The 11,529-nt window shown below is 42.9% G+C and overlaps 1 protein-coding gene across 4 annotated transcripts in view; it reads right to left on the reverse strand.

The window, feature by feature from the left end:
• Positions 1-8,467, reverse strand: part of LOC113906743 (protein DDI1 homolog 2) — a 43,417-nt gene extending 34,950 nt beyond the window's left edge. For 2 of the 4 annotated variants that reach the window (XM_027565320.1, XM_027565319.1), the window contains exon 1: positions 8,390-8,412. Coding sequence is in view for 2 of the 4 variants with exons in the window: in XM_027565323.1 (XP_027421124.1) it covers positions 8,078-8,215 (138 nt within the window). In the remaining 2 variants the exon portion in view is untranslated. Of the gene's footprint in view, positions 1-8,077 lie in introns of all 4 variants that reach the window. The other 2 variants (XM_027565323.1, XM_027565318.1) reach the window with 2 other exon arrangements.
• Between the last annotated feature and the right edge of the window lie 3,062 nt (positions 8,468-11,529).

Raw genomic sequence — 11,529 nt, forward strand, 5'->3', positions numbered from 1 at the left:
ACAGTTTGGTCCCTGGCTCCCCACAACCTCATCTCATACCATGACTGCTGTTCCTCAAATAACACCGGCAAGTTCCCCCTCAAGGCTGTTTCACTTGTTGTTCTCTTTACCTGAGGAATGTTCTTTCCCAGGTTGGTGTTTTTTTTAAGGTTTCTGATCAAACTTTATCCCTTCAGAGTCCTTCCCTAATGACCCTAGTTAAGACACACCCTCAATTCCCATATTATATACTTATTTCTTTATGGTCTCTCTACCCCATGAAAAAGTAAGATACTCCGAGGACAAGAACTTTGCTTTTTTCACCATATCCAAATTGCCTAGAACAGGGGCCTGGAAGAGGAATAATGCCCAAGTATTAGCTGAATTAAAGGACAAATGGATCTAAGGGAGGCAGACAATTGTAGATTTAATATTTAGCAGAGAGGGAAATGGGAATGATTTGTTCTGGGGATGATAACTACAAAACTATTAAATAATATGTTGACTCCCCATCCACAAGTTTTAGTGAGATATAACTGACATACAATACTGTATTAGTTCTGGTTGTACACCATGATAATTTGATATACGTATGTAATGTAAAATGATCACCATATATTTCGTTAACGTCTGTTACCTCACAGAGTTATAAAAATTTTCTTCTTGTGATGAGAACTTTTAAGATCTACCCTTAGCAACTTTCAAAAATATGATACAGCGTTAATTCCAGTCACGCTGCAAGACATGACATCCCCATGTGTCCATTTCTTTCTTTTTTATTTGGTTGTGCTGGGTCTTAGTTGCAGCACCAATGGGATCTAGTTCCCTGACCAAGGACTGAAGCCGGGCCTCCTGCTCTGGGAGTCTTAGCCACTGGCCCACCAGTGAAGTACCCCCTCATGTGTCCACCTTTAAATCCTCTCCACTTTGGCAAGTCTGAGAGGTTGCAAATAGTAAGTTCTTCCTTCTCTTCAACCATCCTCAAACTTTTATCACTCTTATGTTTATGAGTAGAAGAGAAAAGCGGAAGAAATTCAGAAAGCACAATTAAACACAGATGGAAAAAAGGATCAGGGATGTACAATAATAAAAATATTTGTATGATGTGCAATCAAACACTGAAGAAAGCCTGAGAGCACAAAAACAGATGAAACAACGGGCTGTGAAAAGAACAAGAGATACACAACGGACACACTGATTTTACCCTGAAGGAACGTAAAAGCCTACCCTGCATTATGACCTACTCCGTAGAGAGGTATTCAGAATAAACAGAGGCTCTGAATGGTTTTCTCGCTAATGATTCACTTTCCAGGAGGCCACTGGTAAACTGAGGAACCTGCGTTCTGTCCTGACTCTGACGAGGCCCCCATCACTCAACTGGTCTGGGCTTCACATTTTCCATTTGTCAAGCATGTAGCTGGGGCTAGATAATCATACCTACACACAGCTGTCCCTTCCCCGTCTTTCTGCTATACTACCATTTTACAGTGTTTCCTCACATATCCTCATAGCTGTCACAGCAAAACTGCCTGACACAGAACATGAAAAATAGAGGATTTAAACTGGGGAAAAAAAAAAAAATCTGCCATATCTGCTTTCAGAATCTGCACTTACATAAGAAATAGAAGAAGAAACTGAATTTAGTTGCTTCCAAAATCAAATACTTCCGGGGTTGAGCCAAAAAAAGGATTTGCAGAGTTTGTAGCTTGAATTCTATTTTATAAGTTCTGTACAGGACTAGAAAAAGTATTGTTAGTTTTTACCCTCACATGCAAAGTTTAAACATGTTACAACAGATCGCAACTATTATTCTATCAACCTATTCACACTCCCCTACTTAATCAGCACCTTGTGTACTGTGCTCAGTTGCTCAGTGGTGTCCACAGGCCCCAGGCTTCTCTATCCAGGCAAGAATACTGGAGTAGGATGCCATTTCCTACTCCAGGGGATCTTCTCCACCCAGGGATCAAACCCACGTCTTTCGTCTCCTGCACTGGCAGGTGGATTCTTTACTACTGAGCCACCTGGGAAGCCCACTTAAGCACGCATCTCATAGTAAAAGTACACCAGAATCAACACAGATGGTTTGCAATACAATCTGAGAGTCATAGTATGACTTCTGGGACTGCTTTAAAAACCACCACAAATCTGAAGTGACAAGTGTCCTGGGTTGAGGTGTGCAGCAAGAAGCATACCAAGAGAAACGTTACGCAGCCAGCTCCAACAGACGGGCTTCGATTTTGTGAAGCAACCATAATGGAGGTACTAGTGGCCTAAGGCCTATCGGGTAAGAAATTCAATTTTCCAGGGTCAGAAACTCAACTACCAGTATATTTAGAGACACGTGATCAGTCAGCAGGTTCTAACTGCACTTTTTATAAAAGAACATTTACTTATCTACTCAAAGAAATCAAACTCAGGAGAATCTGAATGCTCCATTCCACAAGATTACTGAATTTTCTTCAGGCTGTAAGTACTCCACGGAAAGCCATATTAAAACAGCAGACAGCTAACACTGGGTGAGCTCCTACCAGAGCCAGCGTCTCACTAGGTTCTCACAGTTTCTCACTTAATCCTCATATTCTCTTGCCTAAGTCTCACAACCATCTTATGAAACAGACATTAACTGTCCCATTTGATATACAGTTAAGTGACCTGAGGCTCCAAGGCTATTAAGAAAACTGGGACTAGAACCACATCTGCCTGACTTTACAGCCACACTCTCCCCTAGAACCACACACAACTTTCCCAAACAGAAGTCCAACATGGCCTGGTGAATTAGCTGGGTGACCTTTCCAAGGGCTATTAAGCCACCCATCACCACTAAAGGTGGCTCAGTGGTAAACAATCTGCCTGCCAACACAGAGATAAAGGAGATGTGGGTTTGATCCCTTGGTTGGGAAGATCCCCTGAAGGAGGGAATGGCAGCTACTCCAGAATTCTTGCCTGGGAAATCCCATGGACAAAGGAACATGGCGGGCTACAGTCAACGGGGTTGCAAAGAGTTGGACACAACTGAGCGCGTACACACGCACCAGTAAAGGCCTCTACTCACCAGAGGATCAAAACACATCCATTGTCCAATGCACCCCTTGCCCTGAACAGGAAGAAAGGAGCACTGGCAACTCCTCACTCTTTGGATTCCCATTTTACAGTGCCATACATCAATCCATCACTGTTTAGCTAAACAGTTTTTCCTCAGTGGACAACATAATTTAAGAAGCAGGTGGCCTAATCTAACAATAAAAATGTAAGAACCAGGTAGTCACTACCCTCAAACGTGTACATGAAATATGGAAGACTGCTATCTGCTCCAATTTCCTAAAAACACTAGACTGGAGAATGTGGGTAAGGAGCAAACATTCTCCATACTGACAAAGCAGCAGATGTATACCATTCTAGTCCAAGGGCACAGATGAGATAGCAGCTCAGTTGAAATTATAACTGCCACAAAGAACTTTTGTTGTTGTTATTGTTGTTGTTAAAACAGGCCTAAGAATCTAAGAAACAATTATTCTGCAACCAATGTCCCAGAATAAGTCTGAATGATTTTTCAACTTAATATGAGACTCCAGGAGATAAATGGTTTCAAATTTCTACCAGTCAAAACAAGTTTTGATAATGGCACTGGTGATGCTTTCTACCATTCATAATATGCAGCTCAAAGATTATAAGGCTCAAAATTCAAGTTTTGCCATTTATAAGAACATACAACAGGAAAATTTATACAACTACAAGCCTTAATCTCCAAAACTGGCACAACTCTTAGTACTTGCTCCAGCGTAGACACCCTGCAGATTGAATTCTCATCTTAGCCAACATTCAGTGATAGACTAATTAATATGACTCCAGAACCTTTAAGTAGGATGTCAAGTTTCCAGGTCTCTGAATGAGCAACTTCAATCAATCAACAGGTATCATAACAATACATTTCTAGCATTAAGGATCATAAAACAGCCACAAAACCCTTAGAATCAAATTTGAACAGCTTCATAATAGTATCTACTATTAACTGAAAATGCACTATATACCAAGTGATCTACACATACTACCCAATGTTAACAGTCAGCTTGACTTTTACAACGGTTCTGGAAGATAATTTGGCAACAGTTACTAAGAGCCTCTCAAAAATCTGGCAATTTCATATCTAAGAATTTATCCTGTATCAGAAATGGGGACAAAGCCTTAAGTATAGAGGTATCCATGGAAATGTTATTCAAAACTGGTTCCACATGCCCCCAATTAAAATGCCCAGCAATGCTGCTACTGCTGCTAAGTCGCTTCAGTCGTGTCCGACTCTGTGTGACCTCATAGACGGCAGCCCACCAGGCTCCCCCGTCCCTGGGATTCTCCAGGCAAGAACACTGGAGTGGGTTGCCATTTTCTTCTCCAATGCATGAAAGTGAAAAGTGAAAGTGAAGTCGCTCAGTCGTGTCCGACCCTCAGCGACCCCATGGACTGCAGCCCACCAGGCTCCTCCATCCATGGGATTTTCCAGGCAAGAGTACTGGAGTGGGGTGCCATTGCCTTCTCCAGCCCAGCAATAGGGAAACTATTAAATAAATTGCAATACATCTATATGATGATAAATTATGTGGCCATTAAAATGATAAATTGTGAGGATTTGAATGTTAATGGGAAGGGCTTCCCTGGCATTCTAGTGGTTAAGACCCTGAGCTTCCCTGAGCCCCTGCAGGGGGCACAGATTCAATTCCTGGTTGTGGAACTAAGACTTCCACACGCTGTGCAGCGCAGTCAAAAAAAAATGAAAGAAAAAAAATTGAAGTGTTACGGGAAAATGTTGACAATGTACTTTGACTAAACAAAGTAAGGGATGAAACTGTTTACTATAGTTCAGGCCACATGTTTAAAAGATATATTTTAACTATAAGAAGAAAAAAGTTTAGGAAAAAATATACTACGATGTAAACTGCAGCTATCTGAGTTATTAGGTAATAAATAATAGTGTTCTTCTTTCTCCTTTTGTGTATGTTACAAGTAATGAACATGTAGTATTTAACAGAAAAGAAATATATGAAAACTACCTGTGAAAACAAGCATGCCAAAATCAGCTACAAAAGCAATTTTCAGTTTCTGTTGGTTTAAAATAGTGTTTTACAAACCACAGAACACGCTGTATGCAGCTTCATTTCCAGGATCATACAGTTACTGCTATTATTTGGTATTTAAATACGCCTTTCATTTGAGAGTACTTACACACCTTGCACACTTTTTTTTGTTAACCACATGCCACCTACAGGGGTAAATTATAACAATGTTTCAAAAATGCAAAGATATTAATTGCAAGTGAAGTTAAGTTCCTATAACTGTTTGAAATTTCTCCAGCCAAGTCTGCATCAAAGCATCAAACAGGGCCATGCCTGGCTTCCAAGCCCACACTTGTGTTAAGAGATGGAACATGCCCAGCTTTAATCACATGTAGAGATTGTGTCTATTCTAAATTTGTTATCACTGCATTATAACTATTACAACGACTAGAGCTGTTAAAAATTAACACCTTTTCCCATTGTACCCTCATGCACAATCCATGCCAATCTTGAAAAACTGAAATATAAACCAGTGATCTTTAATGTGGGTCAGACATTCAAGATAGTTCTTCAAGGATGCAGGAAGAAAATAGAAAATATTAGAATTTTCATTTCCATTTTAAGGAAGTTTATCCTTCCTTAAATTCTATCCTGGGCCTGTTTATACTGTACCTAACGTATTACTTCATGTATGTAACTGATGTTTACAGCTATTATATATCCATACATGTAATATACATGCATTTATATTATGCATATACCACTAGTTCATATATATTAATTATATGTATCACAAAGATGAATATTTCAAAACATTTTACTTAGAAGGATAAGTAAGCAAAAATGTTTGCAGACCAGTGGTCTGAAAACACAGTGACAGGAAGAAATAGTCAGGAACAAGAAAAAAAAAATTCCTTTAGAAACGGCATCAGAAATGGAGGTGAAGGAATGAGAACAGAGAAGGTAAATAAGGACAGTAAAGGTAAAGAGACCAGGAGAACTCTGAGAGGGAGTGGGGGGAGGTGAGAAACAGGGGAGAACCCTGGGAGGTAACGCAGTGGAAGGGAATACGCCAAGGAAGTGAAAATGATATATATGTGTACAAAAACTACAATGATGTTTACTATTATGATTTGGTGAAAGGAAATGACTCAAATGTCTAGGGTGGATCCTGTTCCTGCCTGATGGGCAAGCAACTGAAAGACAACGGACCACCAGACATCCTAAAATAGACACTGTATTAGGTTACAATGGAGCCAACAGAAGAAACTTGAAAAACAGGAGTTGTTTACTGGCTACTTAAGACAGGCTTAACACCAGTCCGAGCCCAGGTTTCCATATGTTAATTTGGCTTGGGAAGGAAGTAAATGCCAAAACACTGACGATGAATAAGAAAGAATTTGGAGTTAGCCTAAACGTTCAATTAGCAAGGTATTTCAAACCTGCCACGCTGGCAGGACAGTGCGTGCCTTGACCATACAATTAATCGTCTTTGACTCTAACCCTCTCTTTATTTACATTTTTGGCTACAGCAATTTCAAAAAGTGCAGGAATACAGAAATCACAATCTTTGTCTTCTCTCAAGCCCAACAACAAAATCAATTTACATTTTTTTAGTCCACTTACTAACTGGTGATTGTAAGCAGGGTAAAAAGAACAGCCAGAGGGAAGAGAAAAACTGAAAAAAGCCACCTTAAAAATTCTGAGTTGATTTTCCCTCCCCACTTAAACTGTTGTTTTATAGCTCTGTAGCTGAGGGATTCACAGACAGGAACTGGATCCTGAGTTTTTCTGGATGCCTTTACAGAAGTTCCAAGAAATCCCTTTTACCAATATCTTTGTATATTTTGCCAGAATGTCAATTTGAGTGACATCCTGTGACCCAAAATAAAGTCTTTCCTGATACTCAGCTTATGCCAACATTCTAAAGTTCAAAGTGTAAAGGAATCATACTTACTTCTGAACAAAATATTGACACATTTGTTTACCATAACACAGGGCAGAACAAGCTGTAATGAGGCAAAAGTTTTTGGAACTATTTCATAACTGCAGTAGGAAATCAAGATTTACCTTCTGGGGCCTTGGACGACTTCTATAATTTTACTAATGTTTAGACTATGTCCTTCAAGGTCCACTTATCAATTCAGGATTTAGATGTTTTAGTGTGACGGCCACGGAGTTATAGTCATCAATTCTGTTTGGTGGCAGACCCCACACATTTTCTGAGAAGAAATTACTTTGCTTACTTAAAATGTAGGAGCAGCCAAATTTCTTTCCAGCAGGGTAAGGGAAATGAAACAACCCAGTCACACTAAGGCCCATTTTAAAGCTATTATCCTCAAAAAGTACTGAGCTTTGAACTCACCCAGACTCTGAACTGGGATCTAAAAGAAAGGGATCTTGACGCACTACGGGGGAAGAGACCAGAGAAATAGTACAGGTGAACTAATAATTACTTAAAAAAAATAATTTAACCAGAAACTCATGTGACAGGGAAAAAGAGCATTTCCAAAGGCTTCAAAACAAGACGGTGCAAGTCTCAAACTTTTCCTTTCACTTAGAGCGTAAATTTTTATATTTAAAGGTAAATTAAGTTTACTTAGGCAGGAGCCCTCTCCAAAAAAGCAGGTGAACATTTACCACAGAGACCTAAACTGGTATTTCTGGTTGGGGAAGCAGGATGTATAAACTCTCGCAAACCTACGGCTTCTTCTTAGGTCTGCGATGACACCCCAAACTCAGGAAATTAGAGAAGGGGCCAAAGAGCCAAAAGGTGGTACGCGCCCCACAGTCCACGCGCCTCTTAGGCTGCAGTGGGTGCGTATGCGGTCAGGTTCTTTGCTCCCTCCCCCAGCACCCCACCCCAACCTCGGGGTGTGTGGGGGCAGCTCCCCATTCCAGCTCTCTCCCGGATGCGGGGGTGGGCTGGGAATGGCCATCCTGCTTCCCCTCCACCCCCCCAATTCCTCACCAGCAGCAAAGGGAGGGCGTGAGGCCCCAAGGCGGGAGGGCTAGCTCCGCAGGGAGGCCCCGATCGCTGCCCAGCGTACCTGGCTCTCAGCCGCGGGAATGCCGGACTCGAGCTCACACAGAGCGCGGAAGTTGTGCAGCTCAAAGTCGGCGTCGACCTGGAGGGAAAAGGTCACCTCGGAGAGGTCCCTCCGCACACAGTACACGGTGAGCAGCATGGCCCGGGCCCGACCCAGCTCGGCTCGGCCCGGCCTCGGCGCGGAGCGACGGGGCGGCGGCGGGGCCTGGCTGGTGCTGCAGGCTGACGGCGCGGGTTGCTCGCTCGCCCGCCCGCTCGCTCGCTCCTTCCCTCCCTCACACACGCTCAGTGACTCACTCCCTCCCGCCCTCACCAGCAAGCACGGCCGCCACCACCCGCCTGCGACTCCGTCTGCCTGCCTGCCGGCCTGCCTCCCACCGCTGCCGCCAAGCGCGCCAGCCTCCCGGCGCCCCGCCCCGCCGCAACGCGGATGCCGTAAAGCCTGCCTGGCCCGCTCCGCCTTCGCGACGCAGCGAAGGGGCGGGGCTGGGACGGGGAGGCGGGAAGCAGGAAAAGGTTGGAGGGCGTCGTGGGAGGAAAGATGGAAGGATGAGGGCACGGAAAGGGATGAGGAGAAAGGCAAAACTATTCATCGCTTGGCCTAATAAGTCCTTTGAAGGACTCCAAAAATCTCATTTATTCATCCAACAGGCATTTATTGAGTGCTAGTTGGCAAATATCCACGTGGGTACAGAAATGCGTAAAAAGAAAAGCCTTTGCCCTTAAGGAACTCTGAAGCTGATAATGGAGACTGACAACCAAGCAGATAGTTCTAAAACATATTTTCCAACGTAGAAATTGAGGCTCAGGGAGCTTGCTTTTCTTCTTCTGATGATGATTAGGGTTAAAACCAAAATTATTACCCTATCTAGTGTATAGGACCCCAGCTCACTGGCCCCTGCCTTCCTCTGCAGCCCTGCCTCCTGAGCCCCTTCTGCATTCTTCCCTCCTGCCACACTGACTTTTAGTTCCTCCTAGGCTCCGTCTCCCTGCCTCGTGAATAGTTTTCCTTCTATTCACCAGGACTGTCTCTCGCTGGCAAATCCCAGCACCACTGCAGTAACTTTATTGGGCACAGCTTAGAATCCACCGGATAAAATATGTGCTACTTTAATGGCCTATTTAAGGACACGTAACTGATGAGAAGTAGAAGCCCAAAACATGAGGATGAGTCAGAATACCGAAACAGAAAGAGGAAGACACAATGTATGTAAGATTGGCATCTCCCCATTTACTCCACCACTCCCCAGGGAGTAGGAACACGCTCTTCTGTTTTAAAGAAAGGGAAGAGGGATCAAGATAGCTATGGATGCTGGTAAGTGTGGATAGATTGGGGGGTAAGAAAGTAAGCGAAAGACCAACTATAGATGGTTCTCTGTAAAGGAGGAGGACGGTTATCTGTGAAAAATAAAGACAGAAGGTGGAAGAAGTGGGTGGGGTGAAGAAGACTGGTACTTATCAGCTACTGCTGTTTCCATTGTTTCCCCATCTATTTGCCATGAAGTGATGGGACCAGATGCTATGATCTTAGTTTTCTGAATGTTGAGTTTTAAGCCAACTTTTTCAGCTTCATCAAGAGGCTCTTTAGTTCTTCTTCACTTTCTGCCATAAGGGTGGTGAAAGTGAAAATGAAGTCGCTCAGTCGTGTCTGACTCTTTGTGACCCCATGGACTGTAACCTACCAGGCTCCTCCGTCCATGGGATTCTCCAGGCAAGAATACTGGAGTGGGTTGCCATTTCCTTCTCCAGGGGATCTTCCTGACCCAGGGATTGAACCCTGGTCTCCTACCTTGCAGGCAGATGCTTTCACCTCTGAGCCATATCATCTGCATATCTGAGGTTATTGTTATTTCTCCTGGCCATCTTGATTCCAGCTTGTGCTTCATCCAGCCCAGCGTTTCTCATGATGTACTCTGCATATAAGTAAAATAAGCAGGGTGACAATATACAGCCTTGACCTATTCCTTTCCTGATTTGGAACCAGTCTGTTGTTCCATGTCCAGTTCTACCTGTTGCTTCCTGACCTGCATACAGATTTCTCCAGAGACAGGTCAAGTGGTCTGGCATTCCCATCTCTTGAAGAATTTTCCACAGTTTGTTGTGATCCACACAGTCAAAGACTTTGGCATAGTCAATAAAGCAGAAATAGATGTTTTTCTTGAACTCGCTTGCTTTTTTGATGATCCAATGGATGTTGGCAATTTAATCTCTGGTTCCTCTGCCTTTTCTAAACCCAGCTTGAACATCTGGAAGTTCATGGTTCACGAACTGTTGAAGCCTGACTTGGAAAATTTTGAACATTACTTTGCTAGGGTGTGAGTTGAATGCAATTGTGTGGTAGTTTGAGCATTCTTTGGCATTGCCTTCCTTTGGAATTGAAATGAAAACTGACCTTTTCCAGAAAGTCCTGTGGCCACTGCTGAGTTTTCCAAATTTGCTGGCATATTGAGTGCAGCACTTTCACAGCATCATCTTTTAGGATTTGAAATAGCTCCACTGGAATTCCATAACCTCCACTAGCTTTGTTCATAGTGATGCTTCCTAAGGCCCACTTGACTCCACATTCCAGGATGTCTGGCTCTAGGTGAGTGATCACACCATCGTGATTATCTGAGCCATGAAGATCTTTTTTGTATAATTCTTCTGTGTATTCTTGCCACCTCTTCTTAATATCTTCTGATTCTGTTAGGTCTATACCATTTCTGTCCTTTATTGTGCCCATCTTTACATGAAATGTTCCCTTGGTATCTCTAATTTTCTTGAAGAGATCTCTAGTCTTTCCCATTCTGTTGTTTTCCTCTATTTTTTTGCATTGATCGCTGAGGAAGGCTTTCCTATCTCTCCTTGCTTTTCTTTGGAACTCTGCATTCTAATGGGTATATCTTTCCTTTTCTCCTCTGCCTTTTGCTTCTCTTCTTTTCACAGCTATTTGTAAGGCCTCCTCAGACAGCCAATTTGCCTTTTTGCATTTCCTTTTCTTGGGGATGGTCTTGATCCCTGCCTCCTGTACAATGTCATGAACCTCTGTCCATAGTTCTTCAGGCACTCTATCAGGTCTAATCCCTTGAATCTATTTTTCACTTCCACTGTTTAATCATAGGAGATTTATTCTGGTTATACCCGAATGGTCTAGTGGTTTTCCTTACTTTCTTCAATTTAAATCTGAATTTGGCAATAAGGAGTTCATGACCTCAGTCACAGTCAGCTCCCGGTCTTGTTTTTGCTGACTGTATAGAGCTTCTCCATCTTTGGCTGCAAAGAATATAATCAATCTGGTTTCGGTGTTGACCATCTGGTGATGTCCATGTGTAGAGTCTTCTCTTTTGTTGTTGGAAGAGGGTGTTTGCTATGACCAGTGCGTTCCCTTGGCAGAACTCTATTAGCCTTTGCCCTGCTTCACTCTGTACTCCAAGGCCAAATTTGCCTGTCACTCCAGGTATTTCTTGACTTCCT

This window comes from Bos indicus x Bos taurus, chromosome 16 (assembly GCF_003369695.1).
Source record: "Bos indicus x Bos taurus breed Angus x Brahman F1 hybrid chromosome 16, Bos_hybrid_MaternalHap_v2.0, whole genome shotgun sequence".
Taxonomy (NCBI): domain Eukaryota; kingdom Metazoa; phylum Chordata; class Mammalia; order Artiodactyla; family Bovidae; genus Bos; species Bos indicus x Bos taurus.